The 24,138-nt window shown below is 41.5% G+C and overlaps 1 protein-coding gene across 1 annotated transcript in view; it reads right to left on the minus strand.

The window, feature by feature from the left end:
- The window catches only part of LOC132817400 (kinesin heavy chain), a 199,648-nt gene that overhangs the window by 37,272 nt on the left and 138,238 nt on the right, over nucleotides 1-24,138 (minus strand). The window contains exons 16-22 of the mRNA XM_060827824.1: nucleotides 20,184-20,372; nucleotides 15,086-15,203; nucleotides 14,381-14,457; nucleotides 11,145-11,254; nucleotides 5,156-5,257; nucleotides 4,269-4,329; nucleotides 3,372-3,443 (exon numbers count right to left, since the gene is read on the minus strand). Coding sequence (XP_060683807.1) covers nucleotides 3,372-3,443; nucleotides 4,269-4,329; nucleotides 5,156-5,257; nucleotides 11,145-11,254; nucleotides 14,381-14,457; nucleotides 15,086-15,203; nucleotides 20,184-20,372 — 729 coding nt within the window. The remainder of the gene's footprint in view (nucleotides 1-3,371; nucleotides 3,444-4,268; nucleotides 4,330-5,155; nucleotides 5,258-11,144; nucleotides 11,255-14,380; nucleotides 14,458-15,085; nucleotides 15,204-20,183; nucleotides 20,373-24,138) is intronic.

Raw genomic sequence — 24,138 nt, forward strand, 5'->3', positions numbered from 1 at the left:
TGGGAGATCATGTCGTGGCTGTACAGGACATTGGTCAGGCCACTTTTGGAATATTGTGTGCAATTCTGGTCTCCCCCCAGTAGGAAGGATGAAACTTAAAAGGGTTCAGAAAAGATTTCCAAGGATGTTGCCAGGGTTGGAAGGTTTGAGCTATAGGGAAACTGCAGCATCGGACGCTGAGGAGTGACCTTGTAGACATTTATAAAATCATGAGGGGCATGGATAGGATAAACAGACAAGGTCTTTTCCCTGGGGTGAGGGAGTCCATAGAGGGCACAGGTTTAGGGTGAGAGGGGAACGATTTAAAAGGGACCTAAGGGGAAACTTTTTCATGCAAGGAGTGATGCATTAATGGAATAAGCTGCTCGAGGAAGTAGTGGAGACTGTACAATTACAACATTTAAAAGGCATCTGGATAGGTACATGAATAGGAAGGTTTTTAAGGAGTATGAACCAAATGCTGGCTAATGGGTCTAGATCAATTTATGATATCTAGTTGGCATGGACGAATTGAACTGAAAGGTCTGTTGCTGTGCTGTACATCCCTGTGACGCAATCATATTCTAGAGTGATTAATTATTTTTGTAACTAAAAAGTCTTGATGCAGAACTAAAAATTATGAGGACCGCTGGTTTAAAACAAAATTGCACCTGCAGCTACCAATTTAAGATAATTGGCAAAAAAAAACAGTGGGAGAGATGAGGAGATTTTTCAAAAATTCAGCAAGTAGCATTGGCACTGAATGCTTTGCACAACAGGATGATGGAAGCAAGTTTAGGTTGAAAATTCACACTTAAAAAGGGAAACAAAATGCAGGTGCAGACACATATTGTTGAATCATCTTCTGTACTTTATAATTCTATTGGTGGATTTTAGTTTGAGCCAGGGGAGAATCCAACCTTCACTACACAAAACAGCAGTGTCCCTGGGAGAATTAAGTCCTTACTTGGCAACGGGAACCCTACTGCGGGCATCTGTCACCATGGGGGGCATTTCTTCGCTACACTTACCTCCCATAGAGTGGGAGGGCTGCTGGCCAATCAGAGATCTCTAGCACTATCAGAAGTGGTGGCTGCTGCCACTAACACACTTCGACATTCAACATAAATCCCTGAAAAATAATTGCGGCAGTTGCGTGGAGGCCTCTGAGAAAGGGCGGCAGTGAAACAGTTCTCAGCAGGCACTTTCTGTTCCTCTGCCCCTTTCCAAATGCTAGGTTCCTTAATCAGGCATTACATTCCTTGGAACTGGGGGCTCACAATCAAATTGGACAAGGTTAAACTTTCCCCTACTTTGCAATGAATTGACAACTTAAATCATCTTCCTTGTCTGATACATTCTGCCCATCTGCTGACCTCATTGACCAAAGATCTCAAGATAGACATTGAACATAACCAATAGGTTCCTTGAATAATTTTTTTAAAACCAACCTTCTTATTGTATTTCCATGTTGTGTGCCTGTGGCAGGATGAGTTTGCTCACACATTGCAGTTGGTATCCAGACTGGATCCATGGATCCAATCAAAGTGGGGTAGGCTGCTATTGGTCAGAGAGGCAGCAGGGTGTCCACCCCATACTCCAATGCTCATTCAAAGTACCCCTCTCCCACCCCTGCTATGAAACTTGCTTTGGAGTGGGGAATTATATTCCATCATATGATTCTGAATTTCTCTTCAGTTAACTGAGTGAAGTAAACATGGTCTGATCTCTTACCTTTGATCGCATTGGTTTAAGATATGTTTGATCCGTTCACCAGAGATATTGAGTTTTGATTTCCTGTACCCAACTTGGCATCTGACAGCGACCACTAACTCACATCCCAGAAGGTCAGTTAGCAATTGTATAATTATGATGAAGCTCTGTGTACCATTCTTATCCACCATTTCAAATTTAACTCTAGTCAAACTGGTTTCCTGGTAGCCAGAAGGTGTGATAGCTGAAAATGTGTTGCTGGAAAAGCGCAGCAGGTCAGGCAGCATCCAAGGAGCAGGACAATCGACGTTTCGGCCATGAGCTCTTTTTCAAGAAGATTCCTGAAGAAGGGCTCATCGCCGAACCGTCGATTGTCCTGCTCCTTGGATGCTGCCTGACCTGCTGCGCTTTTCCAGCAACACATTTTCAGCTCTGATCTCCAGCATCTACAGTTCTCACTTTCTCCTGGGAGGTGTGATAGCCAAAGGAAGGCAAGGATTGCTGACTTTGGTAGTTTAGTGCCTTTTCAGTTATTTGCTAGATGCTGATGCAATCCTAACTTTCTCCTTAACCAACCACATCCCCCGGGAACCCTAATCCTCTGACATCTCCAGAGACCATCAACCTCTGAACTCCATGCACAGGCGAGCATTTGATTCCTCAGGCTTCCAGTCACTTGAAATGGGGTCATCCTCAAGGTCAAATCATCACCAGCCACTCACGGCTCAAAAGTATGTGGTCCAACCACTTCTGTTTCATTATATGCCACCTGACTGGAAGTAAAGCCTGTCAGATAAGTAGACTTCTGGGCAGAGAACCCAACTCCACAGTATGGAGGGGAACCTGATTCTGTCACAAACCCATTTCTGACAAATGAACAAGTTCAACTTTCCCCAATTTTGCGATGGATTGGCAACTTAAATCGTCTTCCTAGACTGGTATATTGTGCCCATCTGCTGATCCCACTGTCCAAGGATCTTAGGACAGACACTGAACATAACCAATAGGTTCTTTGAAAAAAGTACTTTTTAAAAATCAACCTGTTGCTGTTGCATGTTTATGAGATAACTCCACTGGACCTGAGCTTGGGCCTTCTGGTCACTACCACTGCACCACAAGAGTCCTTAGACTCCAAAGATATATCAATTAATGGTCTATTGCCCATTAAAGACCACATTTATAAATTAGTGACCAGTGAGTGCAGGAGATGTCAAGCAAGCCATGCTCAGGATTCATTTTGCTGCTACCAACAAAAAGTTAACCTTTACAATGATTTATTTTTTAACATTCCCATGTAGCCTGACTGAGCAGGAATAATCCTCCAATTCCACAAGAACTCAAATCATCATCAACCTTGCCTCCACTCCCCTCAACCTGCTCCAACATCTATTGCATGGGCTTCATTAGCCAGAAAACCTGCAGCCTTATAGGTGTCAATTTCTTTGTTAGGAGCTGACAGCTACTTTAGAATGTTAATTACTGATCACTGTTCCTTCAGATAATTTCTCCCTCCTCATATCATACCTAGAACTGAATGAGTACAATTGGATCGCTTGTTTACTTTTAAATTTAGAGAAGAAAGCCATAGTTTCTTTAAGGTCTTCTCCAAAAGCTTGCCCACAATGGACTTTTAGGGAGTGCATTAACAAAACAGCAATGGCCTAGATCGATGGACTTACTTTCTTGACTCTGGTGGTGAGGTCCTGAACAAAAAGTTTTCGGAGATTGTGGAGAGTTTGAAGTTCTTTTGCCTTATTAAAAAATAAGTAGTCATTGTTAGAAGCTTTAAAGAACACAGATTTGAAATAAACATATCACCTTCCAATCATTAATTATTCTATCGATCATTAATGAGCACAAGCCCTATCGACTACAGACATTTGCAAACATATAACTTGAAATTACTGGAAGTCACATCATTTGATTTGGGCTGTGGGGGAGGTGGAGGGAGGAGGTAAAACAGTGTTTAAAACTGCCATATCCAAGAAAAACATCCATTTGTTGAAAAAAAAAGTTGCTGATTATAATATACAACGGAGCAAACAATATGTGCGGAGCAGAACAGGATCTTGGTATGGAACATATGGAAAGTTTATTCCTCCCCACACCCAACCCCCAACTTCTGCTACCCGGAAAAATTTAGAAAGTGATCACAGGGTCCAACATTTTTTTGTTGGGTAAGATAATTCACCAATGAAAGCATCCCTGCTCAAGGCACCCACCTTCCAGCCACTGCATTCAAATTAGAAACAGATTGAAATGTGGTTCAGCTGATCTACATGGAGATATATGGCTCTGTTTGTTTCGACTGCAGAGCTTCTTTAAAAAAAACTCATGCTAGTGACAGTATATGCCAGAAACCATGGAATCTATATTGGAAAGGTTGTACTTAGGAAAGAGATTTATAGGCATTACACTGTAACTCCACTGCACTGTGCATTGCACTGAAGTGGAGCAATCTTTGTTTTACAGAGAAGTGACCTTCAAGTTTAGTTAAGTTACATAATTGAGGAGGGAACTAGTTTATTCTGAACTGAGTTCATTAAAAGTCCAATAGGTTTCACATTGAAACTTACAACTGTCTCCTCCAGCCCTTTGAGGTCCTGTTTTGCTTGCTCTCTTTTGTCATTAAGAAGTCTAAAAGCAGGACATAAAAGTTATTCGGAGTCAGATTTTATTTGAGAATGACAGCGTATTAAGAAAATAACTTCATGCCTCCGTGTTGTACAATTTATTAAATCAGAGGTAAACAGATCATATTACAAAAGAATGGTCTTCAAGTAACAACAAGCCAAACGTTATAATTATAACGTTATATAACCGTCATGCTATTATTGTAAGCAGTCTGGTGAGGGCGTCACCGGTCAGCTATATGGCGCCATTGAGCAAAACAAGAACTTCAATACATAATGTACACAACAGATGCAAGAATTTTTATTGCAAAAATTATATAGACACTCACATACCACCACTGGAACAGAAAAAGGAGCAGAAAGACCAGAACTAGGATGTTTTGCCTGGACAAATATTGTTAACTGATAAATTGATACAGTGCATCACCACTTTGATGACAAAGTTAGGAGTACCTTTTTAAAACAATTTCTGTCCAAAAGCCCAATGACAGCCCAAGAATTCCCCAGGTACTGTTAAGATGGATAGGAGGTGATTTTTTCACATGATAAGCTGAGTCCTTCTCTCTCTCTCTCTCTCTCTCTCTCTCTCTATTGCTTTCTTCTCTGTTCCCACAGAAGTACCTCCATTCAATCCAATTACCCACTAAGAGTCAGAGCAACACAGACATTGATTGTGAATGATATTGAGTATCATTCATGGATGCTCACACTAGACTAGTCTCAGGTAGCTTATATTCTGAAGTGAAACCTGCAGCTTTATTGTAAAGCAACAACCATTAAATAACACAATTTTTATGCTGGAAAGAAGATCATTTTAAGAATAAGCTTACACAAGTTTCTGGAGCTTGACACTTTTTTCATGCTCCTCCATTTTTAGTTTTTCAAAATCAGAATTCAATTTCTCCTGCTCCAGCACAAGCTTTTGGTTCAAACTGTTGAATATGAAACAAAAAACAGGAATATTTTAGCTTTACTGAGATTGCGACAGCTTGCATAAATGCATTTGAGCATTAAAATTGAAAAAATTGTCAATAATTAACAGTCAACCCGAAGAATGCCATTATCTTCTCAATGTGACAGCAGTTAGCTGGACAATTCCCTTAAGATTATGCCATTTGATTCTACATCCTTTTTCTAACCAATTCAAATGTCTACCTCCCACCAACTGAATCAAAATTAAATCAGAACAATTAGTGTTTATGTTGTTAAATACAGAGTAAAATGCACAGTAATACAGAGACATAATTACTGTGTTTACTGGCTCACAGCAAGTGTGCTCAGTAGTGTTTCATTCCGCAGTGTATAATTTCAACTTTGCACTAGGAACCATTGCCTTTCACTGTCCTAGTAAGGTTATTACTGAAAATGTGTTGCTGGAAAAGTGCAGCAGGTCAGGCAGCATCCAACGAGAAGAAGAATCGTCGTTTTGACCCTTCTTCAGGAATGAGGAAAGTGTGTCCAGTAGGCTACGATAAAAGGTAGGGAGAAGGGACTTGGGGGAGGGGCATTGGAAATGCGATAGGTGGAAGGAGGTTGAGGTGAGGGTGATAGGCTCTGATCTCCAGCATCTGCAGTCCTCACTTTCTCATAGTAAGGTTATTACTTTGTATATATGAATTAGCGGCATCATAATTTACTGAATAATGTGATTACTTCTATGATTTACATATAAACATGAAAGAATAAATATTATAGTTTCAACTTAAAGATCTTTACATTATTACAGCCAAAAGAATCTTCTGACCTCTGTCATTTTAGTATTGGAATAGGTTAATGTTGCACAATTGCATGAATAAAAAAAATTCAGTGATGGTTATTCTGGTATAAGTAACCCCCACTATCCGAAAGTAGAGCGTTCCCAGGAAACCTTTCGCAAGCCGAAAATGGCATTAAGCGAAGTGCATGATTCTAAAGGAAAAAATCCCACTGTTTATCATAAATGTGAAAATCCTCTTCAGATTCACAAAAACAGGTACTAATGTAGGTCTTTTGTAAAAGCAAAATTTGTAAAGTGAGTATTCGGGTTCATTACAATGATGTGCAACTGATAAAATACCCCGAAAGTGAAGGTAAGATGGATGAGAATTAAAATCCTTTACAAACATACTCTATAATCTTAGATGGTATGAGAGTTATACTGTCAATGGAATGGCCTTTAGGATGAGACGTTAATTTCAAGCTGTCGGAATGACCTGAAAGCCCTTTAAAACTTTGCAGGTGAGTCCCGATTCCAGAATTTCCAATATCATTGCTGGCTATCCGATTTTCAGGAGTGTCCCCTAAAAATGTGAGCCTCAATTCATGCGCCTCCACCTGTTATTCACGACTTGGCTGGCTCCATTGCAGAAATACAGGTAACTTCCAGCTCTCAATAGTTCTCATGACGCAGGCCTAGCTTTTAAAGGGCTTTTGAAAGCTAAATTCAAAATGTCCTCCTCATGTCACCTTTGCTAGTTATCCCCCATTCCCACAACCTCTTCAGGTGCCCCTTGCCAAGCCAAACCACTTCTGTGCCCATTGGTACACTATAACAATATAGAACCATTAACATTATGATGACAATAAGATGCGTCTTTTTTTAAAAAGACATTCATTCATTTCATTCCATGCTGTTAAAACATTCTAATATAACCCAAAAACAATGTTAATGATCTTAAATATTAGCAGCGGAAACTATAAGCATGTGAAACCTCTTAACCATACAAAAATAAACCTCATAAAACTGACAGTAAAAGTCACAGAGCTGGAGCTGTCAATCAAGCAAGAGCTCAGGTTTTCATCCTAGAAATAAATGTGAGTTCTGAACCAAACCTCATCATGTATTCTGGGTTGAGAGATATTTTTAGTTTCACTGCTTTTGGTAACATTAAGGATTGGCTGTCAGCTCCCACAAACAAAATTTCTGCCCTGCAGGGGGTGGTTTGATTGTGTGAAACAGCTGACACTAGCCAGTTAGTGGCTGAGGGCATTTAATCATATCAGATATCCTCTATGGATGCAACATGGGTTCCCAGCAACTTGCCAATAAGTAGAGGGGAACTCCCATCGGTAGCACTTAATCCAGGTCGATGCCATAATCAGAAAAGTGTTGGCAAAATTTGACACAGTAAAGGTTTGTAGTTAAATTAAAAGCTAACAAATCTAGAGAACACAGAAATATGAAGTTAGTTAGTTAAAGGTAGGAAATAATGGATGGTTGTAAAAGCTGGAAATGGACAATTTGAGGGAAATGTCCCCATCTTACACCACATGCACCTGCCACCAACTCAGACAATGGGAAAGGTGGTGTATGGTTTTCCCATCTTGGGCATACGTGAGACACTTCATTATAATTTTTCAATCACAGTAAGCTGAGAACCTGACTTCATTTAGCACTTGCCAGAGTGGCTTCACAGGACCCTGTCAGGGAGACTGCAGCAGCCAGTTGCAGAAGGTCAAATGAATTTTGCAGTCCAGTTGGTCAAGGTAGACCCACAATGTTATTGGGGAGGGAGTTGAAATGTAAATGCCTAGTGTGTGCTCCATGTGAATTGTAAATGCTTAGTGTGTGCTCCATGTGAGTTGTAAATGCTTAGTGTGTGCTCAATGTGAGTTGTAAATATGTGGTGAATGGAATGGAAGCAGAGGGTGTGCAAATTTAGAATATGAAGTAATCGCAGAGTTCAGCTTTGATATTCAAAACAAAAATCTAACTGAATGCCAGAAATTGAAAACAGTTCAATAAAAGTCACGTTAAGGTTTTATCATGTAACAATATACTTTTAAAAGTGCTCAGCTTTCCATACTACAAAAGGTACACTTGCATTGGAAAGGGTACAGAGAAGAACAACAAGACTGATTCCAAGAGTAAGAGGTGACTAAGAAGAACAAAATTATAGAAGGTTAAGTTTTAAATATTAGAATGGAGAAGTTTCAGAGTGGAAGCTTGCGAACTGTGGAGCAATTTAATAAAAAGGGACATGCCATGAAAGGTTTCAAAGTAAGTAAGTATATGGAATGAGGTAATGCATCTTGGAGGAAGTGAAGGAATTAGATTATGAATTGAAGGAGTGCCTGGTGGAACAGAAATGTAGGGGTAAAAGGCATTATCGCACAAAATGCAGACAATGACACAATGAATATGGAATCAAGACAAAATGTTAAATTTGTATAAGGCAATCGTCAGGCCACAATTACAAACTTTTTATACTCTATTATGAAAACAAAACCTTGCCTACAAAGAGAATGCTGTGCACATTCACTAGGATGATACTGGAGATGAAGAACTATTCTTACAAACAGTGACTAACCAATAGGATTATGCCATGAAGCAGAGAAGACACTATCTCAAAGAAATGTAGCTCAATACATATAGAATCAAATAATAATTTGACAGATTAAAAAGGAAAAAAAGCTATTTTTGCCAGCAAATACTTTCATTCAGTACCTTTCAAGAAAGAACTCACATTCATTTTGACATTTGTAAGATGTTTGAAAATCATTAGCAGCCAAACAATTCCTTTGAGGTAACTGTTAGCATCAAAGCAAACAGGGTTAGCCAGTCTATACTCAGCAATGTTCCACAAACAGCTAAATTTTTTTTTCTTACAGTGTGGAAACAGGCCCTTCGGCCCAACAAGTCCACACCGACCCGCCGAAGCGCAACCCACCCATACCCCTATATTTACCCATTACCTAACACTACAGGCAATTTAGCATGGCCAATTCACCTGACCCGCACATCTTTGGACTGTGGGAGGAAACTGGAGCACCCAGAGGAAACCCACGCAGACACGGGGAGAACGTGCAAACTCCACACAGTCAGTCACCTGAGTCGGGAATTGAACCCGGGTCTCAGGCGCAGTGAGGCAGCAGTGCTAACCACTGTGCCACCGTGTCGCCCGTAAATTAACAAGCAGCTAACCCACATGGTTGTGCTAGTTTAGCATATCTGCTGGGCTGGACAGGAGTAAGACTTCTCTGATATTTCAGTCGTGCCATGGGACCTTTTACAGCAATCTGAACTGGTAGCTTCAAAGATCAGTAATGCATTGAAGTGTCAGCTTAGGTCACGTGCTGTGAAGCCTGCACTGAGAGGGAAACCTGTAAGTTTCTGATTTTGATGAGAAAGTGCTGCTAATCTCTCGTCTACGTTTTGTAGGAATATGAGATACTTGCTGCAAGTGTGAAGAAGAAACAGGTAATAGCTGAGCCAGAACCATTGCATGTTTGAAGGAAGGATAGATAATCATTTAAAGGCAAAGAATTTACAAGGGTTTGGGAGACAGTGGGGCAGTGAGATGATCATATTTTGTTTTCTGTATTGAGAAGTCTATCAGTAAGTATTTTCAAAATAAGCCAGGAGAACAACAGGAAAATTGTATTTCTTTTATTCATAAAAAGTTTCTTTACTGTCCATCTTTAATTGCCTTGAGGGAGTGATAATAAGCATGTGCCCACAAAGCTACATATCAATGTAGGTGCACGTGGAAGGTCCTTTTAGGTCTTTAAGAATCATAGGGTCCCTGCGATGTGGAAGCAGGCCATTCAGCCCATCATGTTCACACAGACTCTCCAACCCAGACCCCCACCCTATCCCTATAACCCTGCATTTCAATAGCTAACCCACCTAGCCTATGGACACTTTATTATTGTCAATCCACCTAACCTGCACTTCTTTGGACTGTGGGAGGAAACCGGAGCACACAGAGGAAATCCAGTCAGACACAGGGAGAAGGTGCAAACTGCACGGCAGACAGTTGCCTGAGGCTGGAGTCGAACCTAGGTCCCTGGCTCTGGGAGGCAGCAATGCTAACCAATGAGCCACCATGCCACCCCAGGGGGATGCATCATGGTGAGGGGAGACATCACTGCAAACTCATTTAAAGGGTATATGAACTTCAATTATCACCAAATCTCTACAAGAAAACATTTAAACTGTATGGTCATAGAGAGGATGTCCACTTATAATGAACCACTTTCAGTAAAATAACTGAATGGCTTTCTAAGCCACAGGTAAAAAGTCCGTCACGTTGCTGATGTGGATCTGGAGTTGCATGTAGGCCAGGCTGGGTAAGGATGGCAGACTTCCTTCCCAAAAGGACATTACTGAACCATGTGTGCTTTTATGATAATCTGGGAGTTTTATGGATACCATTCAGATTTATTGAATTTTATTGAACTTAAATTCCCCAACTGCAATGGTGGTATATGACCTGATATCTTCAAATTATTAGCCCAGGTCTCTGGAATTACCAGTCTGGTAACAAAACCATGATGCTATCATACCCCTAGTTGATGAATAAATATAGAAAAGGCATGTGCAGAACTTTATTTGGTGATGATTGTTTGTAATATCTGACAAACAGAGTAGTAGTTATAATAACATTGGTACTGTTCAAAACATTATTTAATGCTGTAATGGGGAAATTAGATCCATAGAGAGATGAACTATCTTGGATTAAATAAGCTTTTCTCAGTCCTAATTTCCCCTTGGTTCAGTAGCCTTCCTGAAGAAGGGCTTATGCCCGAAATGTCGAATCTCCTGTTCCTTGGATGCTGCCTGACCTGCTGCGCTTTTCCAGCAACACATTTTCAGCTCACTAGCCTTCTTACTTGGTTCATGAGAGTATCTAATTCAACACCAGTCAGTTCCATGAACAGAACAGAACAGAAATGTCAGCTTGTACGTATATAGTGATAGACTGGGAAAACTGGGTTGCTTTTACTCGAGCAGAAAAGCCCAAGAGATTTGATAGCAGTCTTTAATGCAATTGCATTTTAGTATTTATATTTAAAATATTCCAATAAAGGAATTCTCAGGTTCTGACAAATACTTACTCCCTTAGCTCATCAATGATTTTTTGTTTCTCATCAATTTCATCCCTCAGGCGAGCCAGCTGTTTCTGATGGGCTTCTCTATGGTTCTCCATTTGCTCTTCCAGAGTTTTCTAGGCAAAGACAGCAAATGAATGAAGAGTTATTACATTTCTGCTGCCTATCTATGTTCGGACTCATTCATCCACACATGCAGAATAACATCTCTGAGACATTATCTACTTGGTCAAATGACATACAAAGTACCATCCTCCACTTCTTCATCTTGCATGCAGAGATGTGTAATCACAGATTTGACAGTAATGGTTCAAGTCTTGAACTTTTAGGGATGAGGGGGTTATACCGGAGGGTCTGTTCATCACTTTTTTGTCTAACATGTTCAATTCTCAACTATGCTCATCCAAGGGGTTTCATGGTAAAAAAATATCATGATAACACTTTCAAGTTAAGGTAATGTGAAAACGTTAGACATATAAAATCCTCTTTTCCTGAATTGTTTGCACAAAGTACTCCTTTTCTCACACAAGCAAGAATCCCATTTTGAATCATAGAATAATACAGGTGAGACCCTTTGGCCTATTTATTCTGTACCACCAAAAATATATTACTACCTACCTTAGCCCCAACTTCCAGCACTATGCCCAAAACCTTGAATTTTCTAACACTACAAATGCTCATCCAGGTAATTTTTAACAGTTCTGAAGTGCACCCCAAATACCCACCAAGCTTTATGAGAAAGCGTTTTTCCTCAAAATGTCCAGCCTTTTACTTTAAAATTATGCCCTTGTTACAGAGCTTCAATTAAGGGGAACAGCTGCTTTCTCTGCCCTGCATGATCTTACACACCTCTATCAGCTTCCCCCTTCAACTTTCCCTGCTCTAAAGAAACAAACTAGGCCTAGCTAGCCTCTCTTCAAAGCTGAAATACTCCATTTCGGGCAACATCCTAGTGAATCCCCTTTACCCCCCACCGTCCAATGCTATAGTGCAGTGACCAGAAGTAAACACAGTACTGCAACTGTGTCCTAACCAAAGTTCTGTACAGTTCCAATGTGTCCTCTCTCCTCTTATAATCTATGCCACAGTTGATAAAGGTAAGTGTTCCATATACCATCTTAATTAACCTATTATCACGTCTTGCCACCTTCAGGTATCTGTGGACAAGAGCTCAAGGTCTCTCTTTTCCCCTGAACTTCTAGTGTCCTTCCTTTATTCTCTAAACGCAAATACTGTTAAAACAATGAAAACTCTAATTTGAGAGAACTGTAAACTGTGCATACAGTGTAGAACCACAAATTTGTTCGTGTTTTTTTCTGAAGAGTGAGTGGTTAGCTGGCAGACACAGAGAAGTATGAAGTAATGCATGTTGGTACAAAGAACATAAAGAGACAGTATAAAATAAAGGGTACTATTCTAAAGGGTGTGCAGGACAGAAACACCTCGACGTACATGTACATAAGTCATGAAAGATAACAACCAAACAATGCCAGGTTATAGTCCAATAGGTTTATTTGAAACTGCAAGCTTTCAGAGCACCCCTTAAAACTTGCAATTTCAAATAAACCTGTTGGACTGTAACCTGGTGTCATTCGATTTTTGACCACGTCCACCAAAGTCCAACTCCAGCATCTCCACATCAGAAAAGGTAACAGGACAGGAAGAGAAAACTGTCAATAAAGCATGCAGTATTTAGATCTCAGTTGGAGTAGTGTGTCCAGTCTTTCACTCCACACTATAAGCAGGTCAGGAATGCATTACAGAGGAGTGTTGAAAAGGTTTTAAATGTACAGCAAAACACCTAGAAGAAGTGTTGAAAGTACCATGTTGAGGTGACACACAGCAAGATAAATAACTTATAGTTAACCAAATAAAGGCAAGGTATCGCACAGCTCTCAAACAATCACAGAGAATGCTGGAAAAACGCAGCAGGTCTATAGAGACAGAAACAGAGTTAACGTTTGAATTTGATATGACCCTTCTTCAGATCTCAACTATTACCCAAAGTCTGGTATCAGCATTCCACAGAATCATTTCATCACAGTCTGCAACGTGTGGCACATTTGAGTGAAACATCATTTTGTCAATCATCTGCCAATTGAAATTTGCAGATTGGGCTCCAATAGCAATTCCAGGATCCAAGTAACTCTGTGTGGGACCAACAGGGGTCCCCAAGAGGCCAAAGTTGCTGCAAACAAGGTCTCAATTCAGTGAGGTCTAGCCAGGTCAATGTTCAATATTTGCTTTTGGGTAAGTCTGATACTTTGACCCATCCCTTCCCCTAGTTTCCCAAAAGGATTTCCTCCTTCAGGAATACCCTGCCCCTGATTTCTGGAATAGTTTCCTTGAATTCCTGGTAGCTGTCTGCTGCTGCCTGAATTTACAGGCCAGGCAGTAACTTCTCAGCAACCTGCCATCTATTTTCACCAGGAGAGCAGATGTTGCTAAGATCCAGTCATGAAAATAAGCTAAGCTACCAAACCTGAGGCCGGCTCACCCTCCCATGGGCATAAGTGTCCATATATTAAAGTGGCCATATATGAGTGCGACATTCCAATTTTGATTTGAAGGTGTGGCACGGGGGTATGTGACATGGTGACTAACATGCCAACCACTCCACCAAGAAAACTTAGTCAGGAAACTAGTCACATTTGTTACCAGCTGAGATGGCAGGCGATCAGGTAAGTAGCAAGTTAAGGCCCTTAAACAGCCATGAATTGAACACTTACTGGTGGCAGGTTAAGAAGCTCACTCATGGACCTTTTCACCCAGGACTTAATTAATGAGGTGACAGAGAGTGCATGTATATGTTGCATGGTCCAATTTGGAGAAGGTCGTACTCAATTTTGCCATGGTATGGGAACATATTGGCAAACAGTGTCACTAATTCCCAAGATGTCTGGTGGAAGAGAGTGAACTGAAAGTAAAGAACTATTACTGTTCTTTGTTGTTGCCTAAGATGGGAAAAGCATGTCAGGTTTGGAAAATGGGTTCAGTGGAAATGTGAAGCAGTTTACTGTATAAAAATGGTGACAAGGTAACAGCTGAAAGTGAATCATTTCAGCTGAGATCAGATTCTTCTATTAATTGATATTCTAGTTGCTAACAACACTGTGCACTGGAGAGAAGCTGCAATCAAACTCACGCAGAGATCAGATTTTTTTTGTTCCATACTTAGGTATCAGGTTTCAGAACATGAGTCATAAAACATGCATATTCATACATGTCATCCATATCATTACCTTCATATCATTGGCATCCTGAAGCATAGTCTGATGCTCCTTTTCTTTGTCTTGGAAGGTCACTTCATGCATCTTTTCTGCTAAGCAATTTCAAGAGGGAATCAGCCACATAAGCACAACAGCATGTCCAAGCACTGCATGTCAAACGGTTTTAAATTCACAGTCGGAACAAATATGAGTTTACGATGTTTGAAGCATTTTAAAAAAACATTGGTTTGTTATGCTGAATATTTAAAGCTACCACAACATTTGAAAAGTTGTCACAGTGCAAGTAACAAGTCAGTCCTATTGAAGAATGTAGGAGCGTAGATGTGTATCAAAGTAACAGAAGCTTCAATGAATATGGATTGAAAGATGATGACATTCAAGGCAATGGGCCAAGTGCTGGAAAGCCGGATTAATACAGATAGGTCAGTACGGACTTGCTGAGCTGCATGACTTCTTCTGTGCATGAATAATTATAGATATCAGTTAAAAGTACTTATTCTCATATTTCCATAATAATCATTTCATTCACAATGTTACACAAACTTTTTTTGTTTCACCTTGTGTAAATTTAAGTATCTTTCTTTTCTGGGGAATTTGTGTAGATATATGAACACGCTGTGCTGTAAAGTGCTCAGAGGCAAAATAAACAGCAGCATCATGAGCTGATGATCATTTGGATAAAGGCATCGAAATTATTTAAGGCAGGTCAATGTGTACCTTGGGCACGGAGTTTCGCTATCTCTTCATCAAGTGCATCGTGAGACTCCTCCAGCTGCCTTCTTTTCTGCTCCACATTCTGCATGTAATCTGTCAGCGATTTTATTTTGGCTTCATGCTTGCAAAAGATGAACAGCACAAAAAGTGGATGTAAAAGTGTGCATTACACAAATCACCAGTGTGTTTGGAGTCATTTAATAGAAGTCTGATGCTAAATTTAAACCTACATGTAACCTGGATCTTGGACAAACTCAGTGTCAGAACTCCCTCAGTAGAGATGGGTCCCTTCCTAACAGCATTGCAGATACTCACTGACTTGGTCACACCTATACAATTCACTGTAAGGCATGCAGACAATGTCATTGAGTCATAGGGATGTACAGCTTGGAAACAGACCCTTTGGTCCATGCTGACCAGATATCCCAACCCAAACTAGTCCCATCTGCCAGCACTTGGCCTATTCCCCTCCAAACCCTTCCTATTCATCCACCCATCCAGATGCCTTTTAATTGCTCCAATTGTACTAGCCTCCACCATTTCCTCTGGCAGCCCATTCCATACACGTACCACCCTCTGCATGAAAAGTTGCCCTTTAGGTCTCTTTTATATCTTTCCTCCTCACCTTAAACCTATGTCCTCTACTTCTGGATTCCCCCAGCCCAGGGAAAAGACTTTGTCTATTTATCCTATCCATGTCCTTCATGATTTTATAAACCTCTATAAAATCACTCCTCAGCCTACGACACTCCAGGGAAAACAGCTCCAACCTGTTAAACCTCTTTCTATAGCTCAAATCCTCCGACTGTGGCAACATTCTTGTAAATCTTTTTTGGATCCTTTCAAGTTTCACAACTTCCTTCCGATAGGAAGGAGACCACAATTGCACACAATATTCCAACAGTGGCCTAACCAACATCCAGTACAGCCGCAACATGACCTCCCAACTCCTGTACTCAATACTCTGACCAATAACGTCATCTTCACTATCCTATCTACCTGTGATTCTACTTTCAAGGAGCTATGAACCTGCACTCTAAGATCTCTTTGTTCAACAAAACTCCCTAGGACCTCACCATTAAGTGTACAGGCCCTGCTGAGATTTGCTTTCCCAAAATGCAGCACATTTATCTAAATGAAATTCCATCTGCCACACCTCAGTCCATTGACCCATCTGATCAAGATTCTATTGTACTCTCTAAGGTAACCTTCTTCACTGTCCACTACACCTCCAATTTTGATGTAATCTGCAAACTTACTAACTATACCTCTTACGTTCACATCCAAATTACTTACATAAGTGTACTGGATGCAGCACCATTCCTTGTGACACTCCACTGGTCATAGGCCTCCAGTCTGAAAAGCAACCTTCCACCATCACCCTCTGTCTTCTACCTTTGAGCCAGTTCTGAATCCAAGTGGCTAGTTCTGCCTGTATTCCATGAGATCTAACCTTGCTAACCAGTCTCCCACCGGGAACCTTGTCGAACGCCTTACTGAAGTCCATATAGATCACGTCCACCACTCTGCCCTCATCAATCCTCTCTGTTATTTCTTCAAAAACTCATTCAAGTTGGTGAGACATGTTTTCCCATGCACAAAGCCATACTGACTATCCGTAATCAGTCCTTGCCTTTCCAAATACATGTACATCCTGTCCCTCAGGATTCCCTCCAACAACTTGCCCACCACCGATGTTGCCCACCACCGACGTCAGGGCTCACTGGTCTTAAGTTCCCTGGCTTGTCCTTATCACCTTTCTTAAACAGTGGCACCACGTTAGCCAACCGCCAGTCTTCCAGCATCTTACCTGTGACTATCGTTGATACAATTATCTCAGCATTGAATGCAGCAATCACTTCCCTAGCTTCCCACAGAGCTCTTGGGTATACCTGATCAGGGACTGGGGATTTATCCACTTTTATGTGTTCCAAGACATCAAGCACTTCCTCCTCTGTGATATGGACATTTTTCAAGATGTCACCATCTATTTCCCTACTTTCTATATCTCGCATGTCCTTCTCCACAGTAAACACTGATGCAAAATACTGTATGAGAGCATTTACAATTTCTCGTACTTCCAGAACATCGGTAGAAATGCTGACATTTTATCCATTCATTCAGCGGTAACTTGAAACATCGCAAATTAGGACGCACACAGTTACAATTTTGTAAGCAACACAATGAATACTTCTCCGTTTATTATTTAGATCCACCTTTTTCATCCAAGAAATATAGTCCCACTGGTCCAAACACAATCATCTTTTCAAACAGAATGTAATGTGTAACAGTGCCAAACCACATTACATGCTGCTGACCACCCACACTACTGCACTCTTCTATTGAGCACCATTTCCAAAGGAAGACATTAATTGATTGTCAAGCCAGTAGTGTACTGGAGCAGGGGACAGGGAAGCATTAAGAGAAACTGGACACTCCCAAGAGGAAAGAAAATCACTTGTGGGGCCATAAGCCATTGAACAGGCACATAGCAACGTTAAAACACTACATTAACTGGCATGAGAGGTTCTGTGGCAGAGTGACAGAATCCCAACCTCTGGGCTGGAGGCGTCAGGTTCAAGTCCCATGCCAAGATCATTCATGACACAATGCAATCAGCCCAGAAACCCTTCCAACACCTCCTCATTATTTCCCAAAGGAGAAAGAGATGTGTGCACTTTAGACAGGCTTTTTAAAAGAACTCTTGAGGCAGAGCTTTGCAATCCCCAGACTCAGTAAATGCTGTTTGCACTCAGATGCCATCAACATGTTACTAGTGATCAGACAGAGTCTGATTTCAAAATGTTGCCCAATATATTTGAAAAACTTATATGTGGGGTGGGGCATCGCTGGCTGGCCAACATGTATGGCCCGTCCCTAGTTGCCCTTGAGGAGGAGATGGGGGTGAGCTGTTTTCTTGAACTACTGCAGTCCACCAGCTATGGGTTGACCCACAATGCCATTAGAGAGGGAGTTCCAGGATAATGCTAAATTATGTAATTGCACAGAACCTGTTAAACTTCTACAACCTCTTTTGCAACTTATTATTTATCAGGTCGAGCACATTCTCATTGCAGGGGCAAGGGAGAGGAGTAGGGGATAGAGGGAGGCAAAGGTAAAAGGGGAAAAGGTAAGGGGAAGGTGGAAGGAGTGGCAGAGGGACAGCAACAGTGATGTGGGAGATGAAAAGTCCCAGAGAATGAGGAAAGAGTGGAGGGGATAGGGAGGAAGAATGAGGAGAGAGGAACGAGCAGGGTAAGAGAGCCATTACAGTACCAGCTGCTGGTTGAACACTCCAAATGTTTTCAGCAGCAAAATGGATGTGAAAAAAAACATGAATATTTAAGTCATATCGACTAGATTTAGCTTGAAAAGACAACTGCAATTCTAATTAATATTTCAATGCAAAAAGATCCATTAATCATCTGTTACATGAGAGGCATTATGAGACACAATTAGGGGAGACAGAAAACATGCACACACTCACACAAACATAATTTACTTTGGGTACACCAACATTTCCATCAATGAGCTTTAATTTGGCAGTCACCAATTGTTGAAGCCTAATTCTAAGAATCCTGCAGACTGAAGGCCCATATTAGTGATACAGGCATAAATTTAAAATATTTTACAAAGTGTGAATATTGTGGGCGCTATATAAGCATGATCATGTGAAATGTTATCTCAAAGTCTTGAGAGACGCATGTGTAAACATCAGTCTGTTCCTATGCAGCAATGGGGCATGGTATGAAACACCAGGCAGTGCAGAAGCAGAAATGTCAATTGACTAGTTCATCCACAACTCCTCAGTGTTTCACTGTATTACATCATTGACTGCTAGCTTACAGGTTCAGTACTTTTAATGTGTCAGCTCCTTAAACCAAGCAATTTGCTATTTTTCAGGGTGATGGAGATTGGCATTGGGAGAGATAGGCAGATGTTTATGAGAGGAAAGGAGCAAATCATTCTCTTCCAATACTTATATACATCTGAACAATCCTCTGAGCAGAATTGTCAAGAGACACCTCAGCGTAGCACAGGCAGTACTTGGGCTGGCATCTAGCTAGAATATCAACTTCCTTCACCTTATTGTGAAATTGTTACTGACTCCCCATTTAAAAGCAGAGCCCACTTGTAATGAACTTTTCCAAACACCTTCAAGTGGAAATCCTCTTCAGGTTTTACAGGAACACTTTTTTAAAAAATTCTGATGAATAAAAATTACGATTTTGATGTCAGCACAACCTGCACTTCAAAAAACCCAAACTCAGTCAGAATGATTGCTTTTCTGAAACACTTTGTTGGTTGTAAAGCACTTTGCGATTGCCAGTGGCTGCAAAACACATTTTAAGTCGAAGTGTCGGTGCTCAGTAATATTCAGGCCTCTTTGCTACATACAACAGGGAGCCTACAGTAAGCAGAAAACTTGCCAGTACTAAGAAGTTTTTTTGGAAAATTGGTCATATTAACACAGAGACTCCCCCCTCCCCCGCCACAGACACACACACACGTTTCCTCAAAAGTATATCAAATTGTTGATTATAATCCAATTCTTTTCATCTGTTTGGATTGTAGACAAGAGGTGGGGATACTGCAAAATTAATTAGGCATCATATGACTCATGGCACATATGCAAGACAAAATTAACTAAAAACATTGAAAAAAAATCTAAAACTTTCAGATTGGGTTACAAAACCTCCAATATTCAGGTCATTAAAAGTGATGTTCATTTTCTGTGCTTTGCAACTAGAGTGGACACATACAATCTTATCTCGGGGGAACTGTGGGGAATTTTTATCAGATAAAGACATCAGGCTCCGATTCTATGCACCTTATTGGATCTTCCTTACCATTGAAATGGTGGGATGATCTGATCTCACCTGGTTTAGACCACTACCAACATTGAACTTTACAACCAATGTGTTTAAAATGCGCACAGAGGATTAAAACACAACTTACAGTTTACAAGGGTTGCTTGGCTTCCATCAGTCTTCACAGACTATTGAATCAAGCAGCTTATTTTACCTCACTATTGATCGTGGCAGCATCAATAGCACATAAACCAGCTGCTATTTGCTCTGGGAGCTTCCATTTCCCATACCTGAGACACTAAGAGCTGACACGCTGCTAGCTCACGCTCATTCTCATTCATTTTCCTGTTGCAGTCCAGCTGGGTACTCTCCAGCTGTTTGGCACGTTTCACCAGGGTCTTGACCTCAGATTTCATCTTGCTAACGTACAGACGAGCAACCGTGAATTCGTCTTCCAGCACTCCATTCATTTCGGCCATCTGGAAGGGAGAGAAGTCGTGGTTAAGACTGTGAACATCAATAATATGACAACGGTTAGAAGCGTCCTGTCCCTAAAATCATCGGGATAGGGAAATAGTCCCACCCTTTCATCCAGCATACTGCAATAGGAAAGATCACAACCATGGTGTGATATAAATGCTGTGGTAGCTCTTTGGGAAAACACATGGTGCTTATTTGAACCCACAGCCCAGAAGGTTTAAAACTAAATTAGGGAAGGTAATGGCACAGTGGTATTATTGCTGGATTGTTAATATAGAGACCCAGGTAATGTTCTGGGAATCTGGATTCAAATCCTGCCTTGGCAGATGGTGGAATTGAATTCAATAAAAAGTCTGGTGACCATGAACCCAGCTGGTTCACTAATACTCTCGCGGAAGGAATCTGCCATCATTACTTCGTCTGCACTGTGTGGGACTCCAGACTCATAGAAATGTGGTTGCCTCTAAACTGCTCTCTGGCCTGGGCAATAAATGCCGGCCTCGTGATGCCCTTATCCCAAGAATGAATAAACAATAAATACAACGTCTTGGCCGTGCTGATTGACCCATCTCAGCCAAGTTCAATGCCCCTAACATAGGACAAGTAGAAGGGGAAGGGAAAGGAAAAAGCAGGAGGAAGATTAAGCAAAAAGATGGGGGAAAATGACACAAGGGGAGAGAGGACAGTGTGGACTAAGGTCTTGACTAGTGTTTGCCTAACTACCCAGAATGAGGGTACTGTCAGGTCTCCCTGGCAACACTCACTGACCAGCACTCCAAATGAAAAGTGGGTGGGTTCTGATTTGTTACTGAAGATTGTTTGTCATTTGGAATGTTACATGAACAAAGAGCTGCCATATACACACAGCAGAGCAGGGGAAAGAGGCTTTTATTTTTGAAAAGTGCATTTACTTGTTTAACCTCAATTGATAGGTTACATGAGAACTGTTTTTCACAAAAGATATGCACCGACCTTCATGCCTTTACTGCTTCCAACAATTACACACCATTTTCAAATTCACATATTATGCAAAGCTTTATTCAGTCCACAACTTTGAGCTCAAGAAATACAATATTAAAATAAAATGCCTCATCTAAATGAGAAAAGGTCTTTGAAATTGTACAGGACAGCTCAGACTGTCAATATGTTCATTATAAAAACAGAGCAAATTTATATCTGGCTATATAAAAAGATTGAGGTAAAAACTGGCTCTCTGCCTTTATTCCTGATGAAGGGTTTTTGCCCGAAACGTCGATTTCGCTGCTCCTTGGATGCTGCCTGAACTGCTGTGCTCTTCCAGCACCACTAATCCAGAATATATAAAAAGATTGCCAATTATTCTTATACGTGATCATTCAACGATTAAATGCAAATTATCATGATGAATGGCTTGTCCTCATCTCAGATTGGGTCAGAAAGGACATTTCATTTTCAGAAATATATTAAAAAACTCCTTTCAGTTCTTCACAAAGGAAACACTTGTTAAAAAAAACTCAATCAAATCTCAGTGCCAGAGACATCTGAGAATTGGCAGACTTGTTTCAGAGATGAAAGTAATGTTGCAGTTTTAATTCACCAGCAGTTAAGAGATTCTACTGAACTATGCTGAAGGATCCATACTAAGTAGGATCTTTTGCATCTAACTGTTTTAAAAAAAAAATCGGGTGCTGTGTACGTGGAAGATTTTCTATGCACATTTGGGAGAAAATGCACCAGGAGCCTCATTACATAGTACTGTCTAAGTTCAACCAGCAGAGGGAGCTAAAAGCTATTCAAAGCAGATTTCAAACAAGCTTGAATCTTGAAATGGTCATGGGCATTCAATGACAATTCGTATGCAGTATTATGTAACATACAGAAAAATTTGGAAAAATTATCATTTGCCCTCATTTATGGATAACGTAACTCAATTCAGTTCCTTTGAGAGGCCAATCAGGGTCAGTGAAAACCTGGTAAGTGGAGAGGAAAGTTAAGCCTTTATTAAGATGATGTTTAACTGCTGGTCTTCAACTACAGTGCAATGTTGTTGGCACGTTGGTGACAAAATAGCTGAAGATAAACTCTTGACAGACTGGGGTGCAAGTCCAAACAACTGGAGACTGTTCCCTGGATGTGTTCCTGGTTCCCTTATGCCCGGAATCCATCCTGTTAATCCTTGGAGTTGGAACATATCGGGCATAAGTGCCTTGGAGATATGTTTTCATCAGTCTGTTTGGGCATAAGTTTCCTGAAGAAGGGCTTATGCTCGAAAAGTCGATTCTCCTGCTCCTCGGATGCTGCCTGGCCTGCTGTGTTTTTCCAGCATCACATTTTTCCACTCCGACCCACTCCCAGCACAAAAATGCCCCTGTGAATGTATATCGGGCTGAGGCAAACATGCTTCTTTGCAGTAGGGTCCACTCACCTCATCTCCATTGACGAAGGCCAATGCAGCATCCTCGAGGGGGATTTTTACTGCACCCTTGAACCCAGGTCTGGTTTGGTGTCGGGGAGGTCCTGAACAAATGCTTCTTGGCCAGAGAGCTGCCCCTTTCTCGGCATAGGGCTGTCATTGTGCTACTGCTGAAGAAAGGGGGCCTTCATTTACTCAAGAATTGGTGTCCAGACTCCCACCTCAGCATGGATTACACAATCTTTGCCAGGGTGTTGTCATCTCGCCTGGGATCCATGATGGATCACATGATCCACCCATTCATGGTTCCGGACTGAAGGATCCGTGACAACGTCCATTTGGTCCAGGACCTGATCCGTTTTTCCCAGAGGACCTGTCTCCCGAGCACCTTCCTGTCTCTCAACCAGGAGAAAGCATTCGACAAAGTCAATCATGAGTATCTGCTCGGGGCTCTGCAGGCATTCTGGTTCGAAGCGCAGTTCATTGCCCAGATCCGACATTTGTACACTGCCGCAGAGTGTCTGGTGAAAGATAATGGGCCCCTTTGCTTTGGGAGAGGAGTACGTCAAAGCTGCCCCCTGTCCGGCCAGCTGTATTCCCGTTGCGTGGAGCCTTTCCTGCGTCTCTTTCAGAGGAGGTTGTCGGGGCTGGTTCTGCGTGGTGCGGGCATGGAGGTAGTCCTCTCAGCTTACACCGATGACATGCTCCTCACTTTCAGTGACCCGGCTGACCTGGAGAGGATACGCGAGTGCCAGGCCATGTATTTGGTGGTATCTTCCACCGAGATCAATCGAACCAAACATTCTAGACTCGTGGATGGTCCATGGCAGGTGGTCTCTCTGCCAGAGGAGTTATTGGGGTTTAGCTGGAGTACCTCCCCATCTCCTCTATATGGGGGTCTACCTTATACTGCCTGAGGAATCCTGGACTGTGAGTGGTAGGAGATAGAGGCTAAAGTTGGCTCGCCTCAGGCCACTGCACAGAACTGCTCCAAGTAGTGTTTTACAGGAGGTAAGGGCTGATCATAAACCAACTAATGGCCTTCATGTTGTGGTATTGGCTGGTTCTTTTGACCCCTCCTCCTGGTTTTGTCCCAAAAGTCCAGAGAATGTTGATTCATTTCGTCTGGGACTACGAGATGCACTGGGTTACGGCAGAGGTTCTGAGTCTCCGCATCAAGCTGAGCAGTCAGTCACTCATGTGCCTCTGCACCCAGGTGGTGACTCTTCACCTTCAGACCCTGCAGCGATGCCTGTACATTATGTCTCTCCCCAGATAGTGCACCCTGGAGACAGAGTTTATTTGCCTAGTGTGCAACCTCAATTATGACACACACAGCTAATTTTTATTAACCGTGAGGGTCTAAAGGTCGC

Source organism: Hemiscyllium ocellatum, chromosome 7, assembly GCF_020745735.1.
Source record: "Hemiscyllium ocellatum isolate sHemOce1 chromosome 7, sHemOce1.pat.X.cur, whole genome shotgun sequence".
NCBI lineage: Eukaryota > Metazoa > Chordata > Chondrichthyes > Orectolobiformes > Hemiscylliidae > Hemiscyllium > Hemiscyllium ocellatum.